The following is a 21,128-nucleotide window of genomic DNA, read 5'->3' as shown; positions in this document are numbered from 1 at the left end:
AGGATATGTTCTACTGATAACAATTACAGTTCGCTTTTCTTTCGATAAGTTAATGGTTAATCAAAACAAAGTCTACTTATTTATAATTGCTAAGTAACGGTTTTTTGATATTAAGAAAAGTATTAACTTGAAAAGAAAATAAGAAATGGTCTTCGAATGGTTTGCTAACTTACAAATGCATTTAAATAAAGTTTAATTAAATGCTAAGTAATAAATATAAATAAAATCAAAATACTTTTTCGAGTTGAGTGAAGTGAATTAAATGACGTATAACTGTAATGACGATCGGGAATTTTTCCTAAGCATACCATTAACTTGCAATTAAAGCAACTAAAATACATCTACACGAAAATTGAAAACTCTTCACAACATTTCACTTACGTTTGAAGAATCGTTATGAAGGCAACAGTATTCCTATCACTGTCAATTATATTACTAAGCGTTAAGGTAGGTAAAGGTTGTTTATTTAAACTAAATTAATTTCGAGTGTGCACGTGAGTGCTAAACATGTGTGCTATCATATTGCATTATATCGTTTACGTACTTATGTACGGTTGGAAAGTGTTATCCGCTTAATAGAACTTCACGTTCACCTTAAACCATTAAATAAATTTTCTGTGTCCTTAGACGCAGCAATGGTAGTCAGTTTTACCTTAAGCACTGTATATTTAGTATCTTTAATGTCAATTAAGGCAAAAAAAAAAAAAAAAAAAAAAATCATCTTGAATTATTTGAAAGAAACGGGGCGAGTAATGTAATTTGAAGGCGTATTTTGGATGACATTCTACCAAAAAAATTTCTGTTTAGTTCTTAACGCGCCCTAATCTATGTTAAAATTCACCATCACGATGACTTCAAGGACAGGTCGTCCTTTTCTTTTTTTTGAAGAAATCAATTTACCTCAAAGATGTTGTCCGCTAAACATTTTCCGGCTTTATAAACAAATAAATTACTTTCCACTTTGCTGTCCTTCTTCAAATATACGTTTGTATAATTTTTCTACGTACACTATCGCCAAGTAGCGATATATATATATATATATATATATACATGCAGGAACTTTTGTAATGAATGTATGACATGTCCGTTCGTGCGTGTGTAAATTAGTGTAGAAAGTTGAAATTCGGTTTCTATGCTCGTCTTCTTCAAAGTGAAACTAAAAACGGACGGAAGAAGAAAAGTTAAAACCATTTTTTTTTTTTTTTTTACCCAAGATAGGAGATGATTAGGTTAAATATGTTGTCATCAAACAGATCATCGGACAGTCGAACATATATACTTAAGATATCAGCTAATCAACAATATTTAAACAGAAACATAAATTAAAAAACCAAAAAAAAAAAAAAGTAGAAAGAAATGCAAATCAGAGAATTTCTAATGTCTACGTGGTCTTCATCAACCTAGGGTCGTGGGAGAATTTATCTGTATCCACCTCTTGTCTATTGTTCATATCAAAGCAAAAAGAGCAGCTATAAAAAGTCAAAAATTGATTGGTAATGCTTTAGGTTGAAAGCCATAAATCGAATTTAAATCAAGTAAGAAAATTATATTCCTCTTCGACCGAATCTTTTATATCCATCAACGTTATGCTTAAAAAGTGTAAAGAAGAAATGGAAAATCACATAAATACTGTACCATATTAGATAAACATTAGATAGGTGTGGCTGATTTTTATAGAGTATACATGGAAATATTTATTGTATATCTGCGACAATTTAGGAGTAACTAAGCAAAGACCCTGGAAAGCGGAAATATTCTCAGTTTACGTAAGGTATCTGCTTTAGACAATTTGTCCCTCAACAGTTTTCAATATCGTCCGATCTTGAACTTGGAAAGATGTTAGTGTAATAAATTTCATCAAAATATTCTGTCGATTGAAAACAAGAAAACAGATAGACAGATAGACGGGCAGATAAGTTTGCTTGGCTTAAAGACGGGTCCATCTCAAGTGTCTTCTGGGTGTTTCATACATCCTTACAAACTTATTACATTCTTGTATTCGAAGTCGTATAAAGTACAAAACCAATGCCAGCAAACGTGCTTATGAAATAAAATGCATTTATGATAAATGCTTTACCAGAAAGGACGGCGACAGTGTACTCTCAAAAATTATTTTATCATTGTTTTCAATTTGAATTTTGTTCGAATAAAGAAACCAAATTAAGCATTGTTGTTCAAAAGTGCTTACCTTCGTTCGTTCAGAATCATATATAAAATGCTTTGATAATCCAATTTTATATTTGCATTTTGCTGCATTTTCCAGTTGTGCATGCATGGAATAAAAAATTGAAGTATATTTAAATTTCTTTTTGTCATAAAATTCCCCCAACCTTGTTGGAGAGAGGATACAGTAAAATATATTCAAAATGTATACAACAACAGCGAGAATGAGCAAAAATTCATGATTTGAATTGAATCATGGGGTACAATATGTCTGCGGTTAAGGATCGCTTCACGCAAACAAATTTAAAACTTACAACCGAATACATGCAACTTAAAATTGTCTGCTTGTTGTGCTATATAGCTACAGTTCTAATTACCTACAATTTCATTGCAGGCTCAATAGTCTGATAGTGGTTAAGTTTTAAGTGGCGTGTATGTGTATGTATATTGCGAACAGTGATAAAGGGGATGGAGATAAAGGGAGGAACGAATAATATAAGCCACAGAGAGATTTTTAGCAAAAACAGAAACAATTACGTTACTAGCAAACATTGTTTTTTCAATTACTTTTTTTTCTTTTTGTTTTCACAGTTCGCCTAATACTGTTGTACGCATTCCGCCAGTGATGCTTGATTTATTGAAAACGTAACGTACGTAAGCTTTCATACGTTAAGAAATAGTATCAGCGCAGCTTGTTTTAACTCTAGCCAGTTAATAGTTTTTGATAAGATTCGAAATTTTGCAGACTGCATGAAGTTGGGGAGTAGCAAATGGATGAGAATGAATCTAAAATATTCCAACTCTTCATGAGAATTTAACAGATGGCCCTGTTTGGCTTACATAATCGAAAGAAACAGACAAATTTTAGCAGTTTATACTACTAGTCTAGAATCTATATAGATTTGAGCAACGATTGGCCTAACAGTTGCGAATTCTCTTCACTTGAAGTAAATGTTCAGCAGCAAATGAATAATTCTTAAGTTGATTCTCTAACTCTTTCTTTGCCATTAAGTCTTCTTATTATATGGTTAATGAATTGAAGTAAACTTTAACTTAGACAATAGTTACCGTTACCGTCGAGTTTTGTTAGTCGCATTAGCATTTTCAAATTGCTTACAAAACCTCATCAAATGAAACAGATGCGGGAACTCTGACTTGAAATTTAGAATACCTCTATGCATATATATGAAAATAGTTTAACAAGTCATGCCAAATATCGATAGCAATTTACTCAACCGAATATTCAGTTCAGAGGGCAATGAAATTTGTTGTCGTTGGTGTGGATGTTAATGGATGAAGTGTTAAAGAATGTTTAAGTATAATATAAAAGCTGATTTTTGTAGATATTTAAATCCTCTGTCTCTCTTTCTCTCTCACTCTCTGTCCCTCTTTACACATTTACGAAATTATAAACCTTATTTCCCGTAAGTAGATACGTGTCACTGATTTTTCCAGCAAAACTTATTTAGTATAATTTCATAAATTTACTTAAACGAAGAGTTTTACCTTGTTCCAAAGAAAAGAGGGGTAGAAAATGCTTATTAATTGCCTAGAATTTTGACAAGTAAAAACACTATACAGAGGCAAGGCGTTCGTCCATAGGCCAAAACATGTCGACAGACCGAATATCATGGAAATATTTCAGAAATTATAACCGGTAGGTTAAACAGAAGAAACGAAGATGAACGGAAGGATGGACGGACGGACAGATAAGCTTAGATTGATTAAGATTCCGCGACTCTGTGTTAATCGCTTTTAGAACAAAAAAAGAAATATGTATAGAGAGAACAATGATCCAGCATTTTAGTATAGAATTTATTTCACTTACCATTTTATAAACGACCTCTGGCTGGAACAGCGCTGTAAAGTGCAAAAAAGAAAAATTTTTTTCATAATTAAAATGTTTAAAAATTAAATAGAAAACAAGTAAAAACACTATAATGGGACACGACCCATTATTAATTACTCTACATCATTTCGCTTAGTACATTCATATAACGACTTTTGAAAATAATGCTTTATATGGGAATTGGTCAAAATGTAGGTTCAACATAAGAGCATAAGATGGATGGGCGAACAGAAAAAAAAAAACAAATTTGGACCAACTCAGAAAGTGATAACGAGTCGATCGAGTCGGTGTAACAAAAGGTGGATCTATCTCAAGTTCTTCTGGATGTTGCAAGTAATGTAGGGTAGAAATATTATAAATTGGAAAATTTAAACCGCTTTCTTTTCACTTTAAGGCATATGGCTATGTTGCATAACATTTTGCAACTTTTGCTTTGATTTAAATCGCTTATTGCGGCAAACTAGAAGAGGAAGCAAATCCACTACTCTTCCTGTGCACAGTGTTCTGTAAAAAAAAAAAAAGGAAAAACTCCAAATATGAATGATTTATGAATTTCATTGAAAAACGCAATCAAATATAGGATGAACGATCAATTAACAGTGCTCTTCTTCTTTCTAGCAAACATAAATGCCGTAATGCTTTAAAAATGTCTTTATAAATACAATCAAAATATGTTCACCTTTTCATCGAAATGTAATATGTATGTAGATAATGGCGAAAATTTAATTTTACAGACCTTCAAGCTATTTTGCTTTATAGTTTAAGTTGAAACTTAATCTCTCTTTTTAAGGTTATTTAAATTATTATTAAAAAGTGACTTAATGAAATCATTGTCTTTCCAAGAAAGCAAATTTAATTACATTTAATATAATAATTACGCTTCGAGCTAAACAAATCTCGTTCGCGTTTCCAATACCAATATTGCGGCAGTTAAAAACAATTCCTCCTTAATGATATCTAAATATTTTTCAATAAAATATTTAAAATCAAATTCTGCAATCAATTAATTAAATTTGATGCACGATCTCAATATAGGCTCAATATAGAAAGAAATTAAACCGATTATATAACTGCTTAGTAGATACCTGAAAAGAGAATACAAACTTGCTTCAACCAGATAAAATTTTGAATTCTGTGCTATACAGTTTTTTATTAGCTCTTAGAGAGCTTAAATGAAAATCATTTGACCGAAGGTGTCAATGTTAATAATTTCGGTGAATAAAAGCGAAAAAGTCTAGAAATTTGCTGACAGCTTAAGAGGAAGAACGAAATAGCGAGTCGAATAGTCGATTGTAACTGTATTTTATTATAAAGTTGATTATATTCCAAAAGTAGAGAAAATTACTATTTTAAAAATATCAAGTGTGAACTTTGTGTATTAAGTTAGTCATGCCAATGCCTTCTGCAAATTGTTTGAAATTATTGTCGCCGAAATTTTAAAATTTATCTCAATTCATCGAGTAAAATCTTGGACGGACAGACAGGCTTAATTCGCTTCAAAATGTCCTGATCCTGAGCGCGATGTAATAATAGACGGGGGTCTAACCCCAATTCTTTGTGAGTGTTGTGTATATACGCACAAACTTTGGACGGCCTTCCGTGGTGTAGGCTATAATTACAAATTCGTCCTTGAAGCAATTTACAAATCCTTGATCAACACGTATTTAGATTACAAAGTTGAAACATGAAATTCAGTTGAGGTATGTTTCACACCTTCATAGCAATTTTTGCAAACTCAAAAGTTCATCGTACGGCAGGAAGAAGCTAGTCGAGATTCCTCACCTTCGGCTACTCAGGCGGACCAGAGAACTAATCTAGAATGTCTGATTTGCGATAAAAGCAGGGATCATTCTCTTCTAAGCTAATTTTGTGAAGGAAAAAAAAAAAAACACAAAGGAATTACTTTTGTCCCTTCTATATACTATACGGTATAGCGTAAGTCGTTTCAAATAAATAATAAATTAACCGAATTAATTTAATAAACAACAACCCTAACCAAATGAAATTGATAATATTGAACGTAGCATAACAAAAAAAAAAAAAAAAAAAAAAAATGAAGAAATTTCTTTTAAAACTTTCCGAGCTTATCAGTACAGTGCAGTGCAATATGATATAATGAAGAGAATTAAATTAAAATGATCTAAATATTTATATAGATTTTCTTCTTTTTACTTATCTTAAAGAATTTATTCATTATCTCTCTTAATTAATCTACTGGCCAAGTTCTGGCGACGATAGATTAATTTGAGGTAAATGTTTTAAAACTTTAAAACTTTATTTACCCAATATTGTGTCGTTGTTGTTTCCCTTTCTTTAATCCATTATACGAAATGTATATAAAACAAAAAATATTGAAAATATTTTGAAAGAACATTTTCTCTGCATTCTAAGAAGACGCGAGAAGATATGTGCTTGCATAAATTGCTTATGACATTCTTAGTAGTAGCTGTTTTCATAATAAATTGCGTATTAATTGAAACAAATGAGTTAATTGATGAACACGATGATAACATTAATAATGATGGTGATTATATGAAAATAGTAAAAATAGAAAATCAACTGAGTATGTTAGTGAATGGAACAACAATAGCAACTGCTAATGCGATAGCAAATAAAGCATTGCAAGTGAGTTGTGAGAGCTGACGTGAATGTAACTTGTCTGAAAGTCTTGTCTAAAATTCTCAAAAAGTCTTTGCTTAAACAATCGCAATTTCTATTAATTTTTGTAGAGTCAAAGACAAGAAAAATCTTTATTTATGGTACGAAAAAAGAATCGAAGATGTGATGGCTACAAGCACGATGGCAGTGTAATTAAATGTTAAGCAATAAATGTAAATGAAATTGAAAAAAAAAAAAAAAACAAAAAAAAAAATAAAATAAAATATTTCCATCGATCGTTAATAAAAAAAAAAAAAAAAAAAAAAAAAAAAAAAAAGGCAAAGAGAAGATCAACATGATTGCGCTCAGTAATAGTTACAAAATTTTAATAATATTTTCTTTGTTAATTTTTCTAAGTCAAGAAATTCAAATGACTTCAAAAAGCCTGAAGGCTAGTGGTGAAAATAATGTAAGAGAGCTTTGCAAAAATGATTAATTAATTCATTTAAAAATTATTAACTTGAGTATATTTCTTTCGATTTTGTTTAATATAGCAGTCAGAGCCTGTGTTACCAGATGTTATTGTGGCTTCGATATTTAGTCCTAGAGCACGTTGCGGATATAGACATAACGGTGTCCCGTTAAAGTGTGCAAAAGACAAATAATAATATCCAAAAAAAATTTATTTTCTAAGAATTTCAAAATTTCGATTTAATTGAAAAGTAATAACAACAACATGCATATGCATGTTTATTCATAATATGATCACATACATCGCTCAATAACTCTCCGGTCTGACATGTACATGGCAACGCTGTTAACCGATGCAAATAATTCAAATGTCATGAAATGTTGACATAAATCATTTGATGGTTGTTGATATTCGATCGAGAAATTCACATAGCCGTAGACTTATTGAGTGATGTTATTATTATATATATGTGACATATTTTGTATTTATTTGTAACTTTTATTACGTATGCAACACATGCACATATATTTATGTGTGTATGCACAATTGCATTGATATCTGCCAGCCATCACTCTTTTAAAACACAGTACAGTACAATGATCTGTGACACGACCAATGACGGATATCGTTATTTACTTGTTTTTCTTATTTTAATCTGCTTTTTATTGCACACTTGTGCTTGTTATCAAACGAAGAGGTTTGTCTTTAAAAGTTTATAGTTCGCTAACAATAAATAGTCTAAAGCAAGCACAATAAGTTCCGAATAGCAATAAAATGCATTGTATTAAGATTTTATTAATAATAATTTGTTGCTGTTTTTTTTCCACTTATAGCAAATCGGTTAATACCGATTTTTTTAAATTACGCAAAAAAACTAATGTAAGTATGAATGAGACAAGCGATGAGATAGCAGATCGTAGATTTGCTTCTTGCGGTTCTTGTTTTTGTTCTTATTGTCTTATTTTGTATTTCTTCCCTGATTTTGTAGCTAACAGAAAACACAAGGAAATTGAGTCCTATGATTTTGACGGTTAGACATCGTTTCGCATATTGCGGTTTAACACATACCGGCAAACCAAGGCGTTGCTCTCGCAGGCAATTTGTTGCTTATAATAAAAAGGCAAAATTATAAAATACTTTACTATTTAAAATGTAATTGGATTTTAAGTAAATGGAACAAATGGCACAAACTCCCTATGAAAGGCTTACGTTATCAAAGTAGATTTAAAGCATTAATTCCTGCTTCCCTGCAGATATCGAACGATTCGACAGAAAACTCAATCTGAGTACGGAGTGCATTGTAATTTCATTCCGCCGGACAAGGTATGAATAGGCCTGTGCAAGGTATAAATAGGCCTGAGTCTCATTACCTTTTATCCACTGTTGTTTGTTGCATTGGAAAATCGATTTCTATGAAGTCTAGTACTCTCCAATGTGTTCCTGATCAGATTAGTAAGTAATCTGGTTTATACAGATTTTACTGAACTCTTATCTTCTCTTCCGCTTGCTTTCTCTCACTCTCTCTCTCTCTCTCTCTCTCTCTGTTTCACGCGCTCACACACGCTTACGCTCTTTCTTTTCTCCCTCTTTGCCAAGCTCACATCGTCGCAAAACAATTGAACTCATCTGACTAACATATTGCGATGCTTCCGCTTTAAAGTGTTTACAACTAAATTGGAAGCTTCCAATACATTCCTGAGTTTAGAGCATAAAAAATCGAATTTCTTACAGATTTTATAAAAGAAGAAAAATTTCATATTTAAAAGAAAATTTTGCCATTTTTATTTGCCTTACTTCAAAGTGACAAGTGATCGAGTCAAACTGGTACTACAAAGTGACGTAAGGATGATAAGAGAGCGATATTAAAAAATAGATTGTAAAATGCGCACTTTTTTCCCGATTCCAAAGATTATAGAAACATTGCTTCTGCATTACTAGAGAAGTGTACCCAGCTTAGCAGTTTTTTTAACCATTTATAACTTACTTTAATCGTCTGCTTTTATCCGTTCTAGCATCACTTGTAAATCATATTTTCAATCAGTTCCAAGGCATTTCTCTTTTTTTTTTTGTCTCATATTAAATATTCGACTCGATAAGAGTTCTTTAAATTAGCAGAAAGCTTATGAAATCCTGAGAGAATTTGTTTTGAAAAACAAGTCAGGCAAACAAGTCAATGGAAAACAAAAGGATTTATTTATATAACGCATTCATTTCATTGAACGCAAAAGCACAAATTAGAAATCATTTCTTATTCAATCTATGACATTTTATTATTTCTAAAATAGAAATCAATACAAAGAAAGCCCACACAATTCGATAAAATGGTTCATTCACACCAATCCTCCCGATAAACCGAAATCATTGCATTTGATTGCTCGACCATCGTGCCTTCGTCCACATTTTCTATATTGATTAGGTGCATTAAATAAAAGCATGTCTGGATGGCGCGGCTCCTAAAATTTATATGAATTAAAGAAAATTTTTCGATAACGAAATTTGGAGAACGCAATTACCGGCACCAATACGGCTCTGTCGCATTCACAAAGCGTTAGAAAAGTCAATAATAAAACGTAAAGCCATTTAAAGCAGTCCATAGTTTAAAATGCATATTGTAACTGAACTGAATTTATTATAATTATTATTATTATGAAGCATTCATTCATTATTCAATGCGAAAACAAAAGAAAAATATATACTCAGTTTAATAGAAAAATAAACTACTGATAAGCATTTTATTTAAAAATTTTTATACATTTTAATTTTTTATAAATTCGCAAGCATCACATACGTGTAGTATATGTCGTGTTATGTTTTCTCTTTGAATAGCAATAGCGCTCATTGAAACTTTTAAATAAAAGACTCAAACGTCAAATTATTTAAAAAATGCTGAGCGATTGCGGCGCAATAAAAAAAATTAAATGAACGAGCAAAGCTCGGCCCTCCGAATGCTGTATACTTTTTGCTTAATGCAAATGTAATAAGGTATTCAGTAAATGCTCCAATGAATTAATTAGTGCCATTGTACGCTATACCCGTTGTAGGCAAGGGCAGATTAAAGTGTTCGAAATCAAGAAGGTCTTGACATACAAGCACGTTGTCTTCGTCTTGAGACAGACTCCACTTGTCTGTCCATCTGACCGTTTTCTGTCTTCCTATTCAACCTAAAGGTGAAACTATTTCAAGAGCTATTGATCAAGCATTTATAAATTGCTTCAGGTGGGAATTTGTCGCGGGAGTCTATTCAATGTTTGCACGGATGTACACAACTCATTATTATTATTATATCGGTCGCTTCATAAAGGCATGGCAGTCTTATCTTTCCTTGCAACGCCTTCGTTCGCCTTAGTCGTTATGTGGTGATGTAGGGTGTTTAATGATAGGCTGACTTTTTACTTGTTTTTTTATAAAATTTTGTTTACCAAATTTCTAAATCTGCTGCAGACTTAGAAATTTGCTGAGTGCGGTGATCTCTTCTATGTATTCTTGTGTATGTGACAAAAGTGATGAATAATTAATGTGCCTTGTTTCTCCGATGAAGGGTATTGCAAAAAATTGAGCAAAACATTAGGTCACTGAACACTTCAGGAATTATGCAGTTAAAGTAAACGCAGGAAAAAAAAAAAACAAACCATAAACTTATGCATTTTTTGAAGGTTTGTATTGTGGTTATCTGAACGGTCTTTAACCCATTAAAGTTCACATTTACTATCCATTCTTTATGGAAATTACTTTGCGATTGTTTGAAAGTTTATTCAATTTTGCTTTGTTAGAAAGTTATGCAGTTTTCTACGTTGAATTTTCACACTGCAATGACTTTGCTCGTTAGAATAATTCTCTCATGCATCAATCATCAATCAGTCTAGACATTTGCGATAAAGCATATTCACCAATTTTGGGAAAGCTCTTCATCTTCTTGAACTTTTGTTAAATTACTGTTTGGTTAAATGCCTAGTCGTGCATCTTATGCCATGCAGTGCATGCATATGTGTAAGGCAATTGAAATTGAAATGTTTCTAATGAAAAATAGCTGGCCGCCGCAATAAATGCTTTTAATTATTACTTTTCAATAATAATCACTAATGAAATCTATTCATGGTTTATATACGAGGTGTATTCAAAAAAAAGAGGACGAATTTTTTATTTTTCTCAAGAATACCTATTTAAACATATGATATATGTTTGGGACAAAAAAAAAAAAAAAAAAAAAAAAAAAAAAAAAAATTTAAATTGAAATTGGAATAGTTGAATATGTTGCTTTGAAAACGCCTCGTATACAAGAAACTGTTTAATATTTTTATACATACACATATACGTGTGTATTGCATTTAAAATATGTTGTATTTTTTTTTTATTAAAACTCTTTTACAATTTGTGTTTACAGGCATGGCCAACAGTGAAGCGGGCATTTGATTTATATCCAGAAACACATGAAATGCATACAATAACAGGTATGCCTAAGATAATATTTTGAATTTAAATTTAAAAAAAAAAACATATATATTTTCTTTGTGTGATATGAAACGTTATCATGTTTGAGTTAACTAACTTTGGCCGTTTATTAAATAAATTTTTAAAATTCACGCACTATAAACTTTCATTCATTTAAGTTCCTATTCCTGCACTTGAGTAAATATTCTTTATATATGTTTGTATTATGTAATATATATATGCTATACCTGTAGCATATAAATTTATTCTGTTAATAACTAACTAAAGCTAATTTATGAATATATGCCGAGTCGATGTACACATATATAAGCGAATCTATTGTCTGCTTTAATGAAACATACCTACCTATTATGAGTTGTATACGAGCATGTTTATGACGAATTCATAGCGTAAAAGCTTCTTGGCTTCTTGTCTTTTACGCCTACGTATTCACATCATATACTGCCGCCTGTTGTTAAATCGATTTAATTTACGCCGCAATATGTACACAAGCACCTAAAAGTTTATAATGACGGTTAAATGGATCGCCCTTGGTAACCATTGGTATTATTATTAGTTACATGTGCAACGACTTAATGGTTTTCAAAGACTAAAACCGCTTAAATATCTATTTCGTTTGAGAAAGCAATCCTTAAGAGGATGAGACATCATTAGTTAGCTAAAATTCAATAACAACTAATACGATGTAATTTATAATCAAAAACAAATCAAATATTTTTTCCACCATATGTTTTTTTTTTTTTGCGTATAATATTCAAAGTTTCTCTCTGTTTGATTAGAGACGATGGTAACGATGCTTTTAATTTCACTAAAGATTTTAGATAAAATTTTTTAATATTAAATCTGCCAACAGTTCGATACGCTTAGGATTACGAAATTAATCATTTTTTTGACATTTTCATCATAGATTGCATGCATGTTGCCACCGAGCCAGGCGACTATGTTTTCAAAAAATCCCTATCATCGGCGCAACGTTTCTCTTTCGATAAACTAAATGAAAATGAGTTCAATGAAGAAGGACTTGAACTAAAGGAACTTGAAGATGCCATTAATGTTTGCGGTCTCTATATAATTGGCGAACCGAATACTTTAGTCGAGATAACAATGAAGCACTATGACGTCAATTGCAATAGTGGCGGTTTAATGGCGGTAAATAATTTCTTTCCCAAATTTTCCAAAAAAAAAATAAAAAAACAAACACAATTAAAATGGGCTATAGAGGGCCACAGTCCCCTATTAAATACTCTACACCATCCTACAGGGGTTGGGGTGGGGAACGTAGTCCGATCCGAACCATTTTCCTTAGAGTTCGTCCTTGGGTCAAAACGCATCGGTGTACCAAATTTCATCACAATATCTATTGTGACCTGTAAGCGAGAGTACACGAAGGGCAGACGGACAGACAAGGTTGTATCGATCCAGAAAGCTCTACAACAAGTGACGTAGGGTATGAAAACAAGCATAAAACATTAGACCTTACCCCATTGGCAAAAGATCGAAAAGATTTACAAAGACCTTTACCCCGAATGCAAAACATGTTAGATCCGCGATAGAAGAAGTATGAGAGAAACATTTTGCTGGAGTATGCAGCAACTGTGGCGCTACTGCAATTGCAGGCCAAATTTATTTTATTATTTTGAGAACAGAATTGACACTGCAGCCTAACCAGTTGTTTGTAATGCAAAGTCATTTGTCTAAAGCTTTTTTTCAATAAGATTAACATGACTATACCTACACTTGTTAGAAAAAAAGATTTTTATTTCGTTGAGTTATTCGCAAGCCTTGCAGGCCTCAAAAACATCCCCCAGCTACCACACCACAATGGTGTAGAATATTGAATGTTGTTTGGTAATTTGTTCAACTAAAGTATTTGTTTATTTACTTTACACTTAATCAGTTTGTAGACGGTTGGGAATTGAACGGTGAATATTTTCCTGCTATCAATGATCATCATCGTACGTTAGAGGATAGATTGGTAGAATTTTGTAACAATTACAAACGATGGTAAACACTTATCCTCTGAATGTATAATAAATGAAAATATAATTTTCAAATATTTTAGGCCACACGTAATGAATAAGAAATTTTTTCGATCAAGTCAAAATGCTGCTTTGCTGCAATACCGCTTGCCTACGAAAGGAAGTTTTATAGCAAATGTTCGCTTTCACAAAATTACACAACGTTCGTATTACCTACCTACCTACCTCTTTTACTTTTAATTTTCTCATCTAATTCTACACACACGCGCACATACACACACACACACACACACGCACACACGCACACATGCATACATTTTCATTTCATTCAATGATTTTAATATAGCCTGCAACATCTTGGTCCACGATATCTCTGCTTTATACAATCTCGCCAACTATGGATTTAAAAGGAATTGTTCTATCTCTGCTCTATTTCCTGCGGTCGTTCAACTAACCAATATCAAGGTGGGCGGTAAATCAATGCGTAAAGGCAAAGTCAGTTATGAGGTAAAATTACATTCAAAAAACGCATAACAAAAGAGATTTTGTTCAAAGATATCCTCCTAGTGTATGCAAAATGACGATTATTTAGAAATTGGAGGTTCTCCGGGCTTAGATTCAACGCATATGGAGAAATCAAGCGATATATGCGGTTACGCAGAAACTCCAGGTTAGTTAGATGAAAATACGAAATCCTTTCTCTAATAAATGCAATTATCGTTAATTTCATTAATAGGACCCGAACAGGCCATTTTCTGCGGTGTTACTACAGCTCGTTTAGTTTCTAGCGGCCGCTATCAAAATCACGTTTCAATTATGATACGTAAAGCAGATGCGGAAGATCTCGATTTAGCCACTTTGGTGTGCGCGTTTTAAAATTAGTTTAAGAAAATATTGATGATGATGATGATGATGATGATGATGAAATTGTGTAAATATTTCGTAAATTTCAAAAGTATTGAAAGAAAAGCTTTACAAAACACACAGTATTCAAATGTAATAGTTTCCCGTGTCATTTATGTGCAATAAACATTAAACATATTGAAGGATTGAATTCTTCTTCAGCTTTATATATATATATACATATATGTCATAGTTTGAAATAAAATAGAGAAATTTCTTTTTGCTGTGTAGTATTCTCTTTATAACGTATCTTTACATATCGTTTCTTTACTAACATTTCTATGGTAGATCGAGAGGTTTCGAGAAGAGAAAAATCTTATTTACTTTGAATGGAGCTTCTTAACATGCGTCATTTGCTTGTGTTTGAAAGCGGAGCTTTTAATTATTACAATGTACATATTATCGTCTATTCGCAAATATTTACGATATCGTACGCGTTATCCGGTATATGGATATATGTTAGGTTGGCGGAGAAAATCCGCTCGCATGTTAAGTAAAACATTTGAATTGGTATTTTGTAGATGTTCGATGTGCTCCTAAGCAATCGAAAGCAAGTCGACGCCAAGTTCCTTTGCAATTGTAAAGTGACTAGAGAGATGGCGGACAAAATGTCATTATGGCTCCGAACGACGATCTTCTTTGAAACTGAAATCTACGGAATGAATTTCAACAGACCATATTTGGCAGATCCGAGCTTTTAATATTTTTAATTTCCTAACTTATCGCATAAGCTAGTCGCATGAACTTTTTACGTACCCCAGCGTAGCGGTGTGACAGTCTTATAGATCCGTCTGATCTCATGAATACGTCATCTTTGGTTCCTTCACTTTGGTATTCGAATATTCGAATCAAATATACGATTGATGCATTCGTATTAACGATTGCATTCGCAATGTCTATCCCTATCGCTTTTGGAGCCTTTTAGGTGTGTCTTTCATTCTTCCCTACAAGCGAAAATTTCAATAAATTTTCATGAAAGCATTTTTTTGTTGCTACAGATCTATTTATCTCACTATTTAAAATTATTTTCCACGTAACTGTTATATGTGTGAGTGTTGACGATGAGTATTAATTAGACTTTTAATGCAAATCGCTTGCAAGCTCTAGAATTAATTAGATTTTCTGTTAGTGAAAGCTTATAAATTAATTTCTAGTTAGAATTTATTTTAACGATGACCGGCTTTCTTTAACTTTAGAATGATGATTTCGGGAGACGATGTAGAACGGGTAAAAGTATTTTGTATTCTATACAACGTGACATCAACTTGCAAGTACATGTAACTATTCAAACTAAATGTAGCTATCAAGATTTCAATTGTCAGTGCGTTACATTTTAACAAACGTAGCAAACGTCTGAACGTAAACAAGAAAATGTTATGGGTCTCGATAATTTTTCTAATTTTTACTGCAACAAATGCCGTAGAATTATCGGGTATTCTTAAATTATTTACACCTAACGATGTTATTTTATCGGCGGCGGCAGGTAAGCACGTTCGTCTTTCATCATTTTTTTTTTTCAATCTTAACGAAGCAATTGTTTCATCCATTAAGATAATATGGCTAATAAGTTGGAAAGCGAATATATGAAATATCTCGAGACTGGAGTGGAAACGCCTACTTTCAATTACGTGACAATGCAATTGGAAAGTTCACGTAACGGAATGAATAAATATGTTAAGGATATTCATAAACTGAAGCCAGTCGATGAGTTTTTCGTTTGCGTCGTCTGTCGGGCAATGGCCGGTGTTATCGTCCGTACGTTTCGTGATGAGCAAAACGATTTGAACGGTCCTAAGGGCGATGCTGTAGCTAAAAAGATTGCTATAGATGCATGTCAACGCTTAAAAATACAAACGAAAGAAGTGTGCGAAGGCCTGTTTGACGGTCACTGGCCCATCCTACGATACATTATTGAAAACACTTCTGTGGATGCAAAAACAATTTGCTCTTTTTATATACAATTTACTTTTTGCAATGTCGCCGATCATCCAAATTTCAATTTCAATTTGGAGTTGGACGATGCAGATCAGCCATCCATAATTGCGTCCAAGTCGAATCGAGGCAGGAGAACTCCAAACGATTTGAATATTCTGCATTTGACCGATATACATCACGATCCTTTGTACGAGCCAGGATCGCTGGCTGAATGTGACGAACCATTGTGCTGTCAGCGTCACAAGAGTCTGGCTGTAGGTACGTCGAAGGCGGCTGGCTATTGGGGTGATTATCGCGAATGCGATTTGCCCTGGCATACAGTCAATCAAGCATTTACTCATATTCGGCAAGCGCATGCGGACGTTGATTATATTTTTCAAACCGGTGATGTTATCGATCATATGATCTGGAGCACCTCTATGGCAAAAAATAAAGTCGTCTACGAAAGGGTAGTTAAACGTATTTATGAATTGTTTCCTGACGTCCCCGTCTATCCATGTATAGGTAATCACGAAGCACATCCATTAAATTTGTAAGTTTGTAAACTTTGGAAGTAAAAACGAAAAAAGAGAAACCGATTTTCTCTTTATCTGTCAGATTCAGTCCCGCCTATGCGCCCGATAGCGTCAATAGTCATTGGTTATATGAATTTCTTTATGATATATGGTCTAAATGGTTGCCCGCAGGAGCTAAGGAAACCGTCTTAAGGGGCGGTTATTACACAGCTTTAGCTAGACCCGGTTATCGCATTATTTCCTTGAATAACAATGATTGTTATACGGATAATTGGTGGTTATTTTATAACGGTACCGATATGAAAACACAGTTAATGTGGTTATATGAAACTTTATTGGCTGCGGAGAGGGCGAACGAACACGTTCACATTTTAGCTCACGTACCTTCAGGTGATGACACATGTTGGAATGTGTGGTCTCGCGAATTTAATCGGCTCGTCAGACGCTTTCGGGAAACCATAAGCGGTATTTTTAATGGCCATAGTCATGCCGATGAAATGCATATTCATTACACCAATGGTGGATATGCAGTCGCAGTGACATTTAATGGTGGAGCTTTAACCACATGGACTTATAAAAATCCCAACTATCGTATATACCGCGTAGAGCCGGAGACGCTGGTAACTTTTTGTTTAAAGCTACTAAGGCTACTAGTTTTGTTTTAACATTACATTTTAGCAAGTTGTCGATCATGAAACCTGGATTTTTAATCTTACCGCGGCGAACACTGCTGGGGCTGCCGAAAATCCTCGCTGGTTTAAAGAATATATATTCTCAGAAGAATTTACCGACGATCTTAGTCCAGCCGGTCTTGATAAATTACTAGAACAAATGGCTGATAATCCTCGTTTGCTAGAAAAGGTTCTTAACTCGAAATTAAAAAGCAGCGAAATAATGCATTTATCATAACTTTCTCATCGACATATTGTAGTTTTGGCGTTTTAAAATGCTTTCCACTGATCCGAGATTAAGAAAAGGTTGCAATCGATCTTGTATGCTAAAAACCATATGTCGTCTTGCTGTGACCGTCAACGATCAGCGTAAACGTTGTGAGGAATTAAAGGCAAGACTGATAAAAGCGGTAAGCTCTTATAAAATTATTTTTAGTTCTAATACGAAAATTAATTACGCTATTCACTTTTAAATAGATGGATTCAAGTTATGAATAAAGAAAACATGTCGAGATCAATTATTATAACCCACGTACATATATTATATAGATTTATTTGCATTTAAATGAAATACTTATGCAATATATATATTTTTTAAATTTTATCAATAAATTTTTCAGAAAAATCTTAATATAAATTTACGGTCGCAGATTAAATCGACGTAAATCGATTCAGATTCTGATGCTGATAAAGAATATCTATATACTTTCTGATATATATGCGAGTAAAAGTTCTTTTGCGAATAAAACGAGTGCTATTCAAAGTTTGATATTTTTTTTTTTTTTTTAGTGATTTGAATGCTTTTCAAACTGTAGCTCATGATTTACTTATGGTTTCAAATTGCTTTTGCTTTGTTTTAGGTGAGAGCAAAAAGGTTTCTGCTTTTTCGTTGATGTGGGCATTTTGTTTACCATATTCCTTGAATAAATTTTGGGGAGGAAAAGGGATATAAGTGCTTTAGAGTTTTCACGTGCATTATTGTTGTTTTATCTCAGAGATATGAAAATCTTAGAAATATGACAATACTGGCCAGTGCACATAACAAAAGAAAAACACATACAATTTCCTCTTAAAATTAATTACAAAGCAACTGAAAGTGACGCCATTTTTTATATAAATCATATTATTTTAAGTGATTACTGCTTGAAAAAGGGGCGAATATTTTAAAATTTTCGTCGGGCGTAGCTTGTTGAAATTTTTTTGAAAAATTTCATTACAACAGCATCAGTGCCTATATCATTTTTAAAATAATTTCTACTTCAATTAAATGAGTCTGATAAATTTTCTTAATCCAAAACTCAAGCCGACAGTCGAATGTGAGGCAGTTTGTGAAGATGGGTATGGACCGACAAATTTAATAGCCGACGATCCTGAACAATTATTACGCGGATTTATGGCATTCTCTGTAACCAAGCCGCCAATGGAAATTATCTTTGAATTTCCACGAGCCATCGATTTAAAGGTAATTAAATTGTGGAATAGTCAGGGTGCATTAAGGTCAACGGCTTTTGAAGTTCACGGAAAAAACGAGGGCATATGGGAACGTGTCGCGTATGTACGTGATTTAGCTAAAGATATCGATTCGGTAACGTTTTGCTATCAAAGCGATTACAATTCACGCAGCGGCCGCACCGAACAGCAACCTAGTGAGACAGTTTTCTTTTTTAAGACTGCTCATCGCATGTTATCTAATACTAATAGCATTAAATTGATTATACGTGCTACTCAGAAATGCGCACCAGTCTTGCGTAAAATTCAAATATGGGGCTTACCAGCTCGTTCTTTAGATACGGTTGATCGTGAATTGGTGAAAAGCATTTGGAATGAAATAACCAATCCTTACGATCCTTTAGAACGTCAGAGAATTGCCGAAGAAGTGGGTCAACGATCTCCGTCACGTTGTGTACCCGAATTGAATAAAGAATCAACATTACAAATACCAGAAGAATTCCTTGATGCAATTACTTGGGAATTAATGGTAAGTACAGAATATGACTTTTTTTAAACGAAAAAATACACAAAGAGAAAGAGAGAAGGAGAGAAAAGCTTAAAAATTAAATAGCCGAAGAATAGTCTTATAATGGCATAGCGTGTGCAATATGCGCGTCAACTACCACTACGAGAGCACTTTATATTGGTGTGACATGTTGAAAGGTGAATGCCAGTGTGACAGAGTGCGTCATACCATATGTTTTAAATAGAAGAACATTTTGCAAGTTTTCTCAAATAAATATGTTATGGCGAGCAACCAAATACGAACTGGAATGAACTTTAGTCGTCGCTCGTTCTTTATCTTTAGTAGTAGTACTTTTATGCATTTATTTAGCTAATCAACTAATCACGCCCATTTTTTTTTTTGTTCTCCTCACGTATTTTAGATATTTCCTACAGTTTTACCGTCAGGCAAAGTAGTTGATCAATCAACCATAGATAAGCATTCAGAAGAGGAGGCTAAATGGGGACGTTTACCGTCCGATCCGTTCACTGGTCTAGAATTTACGGCACACCGGAAAGCCATTTTGAATTTGGCTTTAAAAGCTAGAATAGAAAAGTTCCTCATGGAGAATTCCGAACATTTTAAGACCGTGCCAAGATCACTTGGCAGTTCGAAAGTTCGACGCAGCAGAAATAGACATGCCTCACAGGTTGCCAGCTTGTATCAATCACATAACTCAGCTGGAACTTACTCATCACTATCAAAGTCCTATAAAACCTCCGCAACAGCCACATCATCGTCGATGGATAATTTAGACTTAGCTGCATCGTATGCCTTGCCACCACCAACCAAGCGTGCACGTATAAGTGTAAATGCTTTTACGACAACTCTGGTGAAAACACGTTCCTCTGATGGCTTATCGACATCACCAATGGCTTCGACGGCTACGCAAACTTTGGCCACAGCTACATCGTCGTTTACTAAAGCTGCAACTGCAGCAACAATTGTTGACACAACCAGTAGCTCTTCAACTACGCCAAATATTGAGGCGGCCCTACAGCAAGCTCTGCAAAAAATTACTAGATTTACGCAGCCGGCTGCCAAACAAGTCATAAAAACGGACGCTTGCATACAATGTCATACACCGGAGTTTGCTTATGAAATACAAACATGCGGTCATTTAGTTTGCCGGGAATGTCTAGTACAGTTAACACAATCCGAAAAATGTGTCTGTAAGACAGCTTTCCGTTCTTCGGATGTCGAACGGTATCATAAGTTGTAAATGTGATGAAAACTAAAGAGAGAAACGAATTTGGGATATTTTTTTTATATAGTCTTTGTCATCTCAATTTTTCTAGTTTGCAAAACAGGTTTTTTTTTTTTTTTTATAATATAAAAGTTTTCTAAGTTTGTTAATTGAGACGCTTTACGTAGAAAATGTTACTGAAAATTTAAGAAAAAAAAAAAGAAAAAAAAAATAGTAATAATAAGAAGGTCTATGAAGAATTTATGGGCTTCCATCCAAGAATTCGTATGTGAACATTCTGAACTAAAACAAAAAGCAATATAGAGAAGGATTTACTTGAGTATTATAGAACATCGTTCACTCGAAAGTCACACAATGTGTACGTAATATCTATTTGTTTATGCGAACATTA

The 21,128-nt window shown here is 33.3% G+C and overlaps 4 protein-coding genes across 9 annotated transcripts in view; 3 read left to right on the top strand and 1 right to left on the bottom strand.

Moving 5' to 3' along the window:
• Positions 1–21,128, bottom strand: part of LOC119634319 (prolyl 4-hydroxylase subunit alpha-1) — a 128,716-nt gene that overhangs the window by 86,399 nt on the left and 21,189 nt on the right. Inside the window, exon 2 of the mRNA XM_038028385.1 lies at positions 3,992–4,023. The gene's annotated coding sequence lies outside the window, so the exon portion shown is untranslated. The remainder of the gene's footprint in view (positions 1–3,991; positions 4,024–21,128) is intronic.
• LOC119634322 (corticotropin-releasing factor-binding protein) lies at positions 155–14,535 on the top strand. 6 transcript variants are annotated; one of them, XM_038028392.1, is made up of 9 exons: positions 6,548–6,637; positions 6,742–7,079; positions 11,464–11,530; positions 12,439–12,680; positions 13,429–13,535; positions 13,594–13,712; positions 13,857–14,017; positions 14,078–14,180; positions 14,247–14,531. In XM_038028392.1, exons 2-9 carry the CDS (start codon positions 6,966–6,968, stop codon positions 14,384–14,386), a joined length of 1,053 nt encoding a protein of 350 aa, XP_037884320.1. In that variant the 5' UTR covers positions 6,548–6,637; positions 6,742–6,965; the 3' UTR covers positions 14,387–14,531. The 6 variants fall into 6 exon arrangements, with proteins under 6 accessions (XP_037884322.1, XP_037884319.1, XP_037884320.1 ...); XM_038028396.1 differs by adding an exon at positions 7,165–7,256 and having other exon boundaries at positions 6,552–7,079; positions 14,247–14,529; XM_038028395.1 differs by adding an exon at positions 7,165–7,332 and having other exon boundaries at positions 6,552–7,079; positions 14,247–14,529.
• On the top strand, positions 15,678–18,074 carry LOC119634317 (sphingomyelin phosphodiesterase 1-like). The gene is made up of 6 exons (XM_038028382.1): positions 15,678–15,896; positions 15,965–16,880; positions 16,946–17,483; positions 17,542–17,724; positions 17,795–17,944; positions 18,012–18,074. The coding sequence occupies exons 1-6, from the start codon at positions 15,785–15,787 to the stop codon at positions 18,030–18,032; spliced, it is 1,920 nt and encodes a 639-aa protein (XP_037884310.1). The 5' UTR covers positions 15,678–15,784; the 3' UTR covers positions 18,033–18,074.
• Positions 18,594–20,940, top strand: LOC119634320 (RING finger protein 37). Its single transcript, XM_038028388.1, has 2 exons — positions 18,594–19,512; positions 19,913–20,940. The coding sequence occupies exons 1-2, from the start codon at positions 18,802–18,804 to the stop codon at positions 20,750–20,752; spliced, it is 1,551 nt and encodes a 516-aa protein (XP_037884316.1). The 5' UTR covers positions 18,594–18,801; the 3' UTR covers positions 20,753–20,940.

This window comes from Glossina fuscipes, unplaced genomic scaffold (assembly GCF_014805625.2).
Source record: "Glossina fuscipes isolate IAEA_lab_2018 unplaced genomic scaffold, Yale_Gfus_2 3, whole genome shotgun sequence".
Lineage (NCBI taxonomy): Eukaryota > Metazoa > Arthropoda > Insecta > Diptera > Glossinidae > Glossina > Glossina fuscipes.
This window is presented reverse-complemented; position numbering and strand designations above follow the sequence as displayed.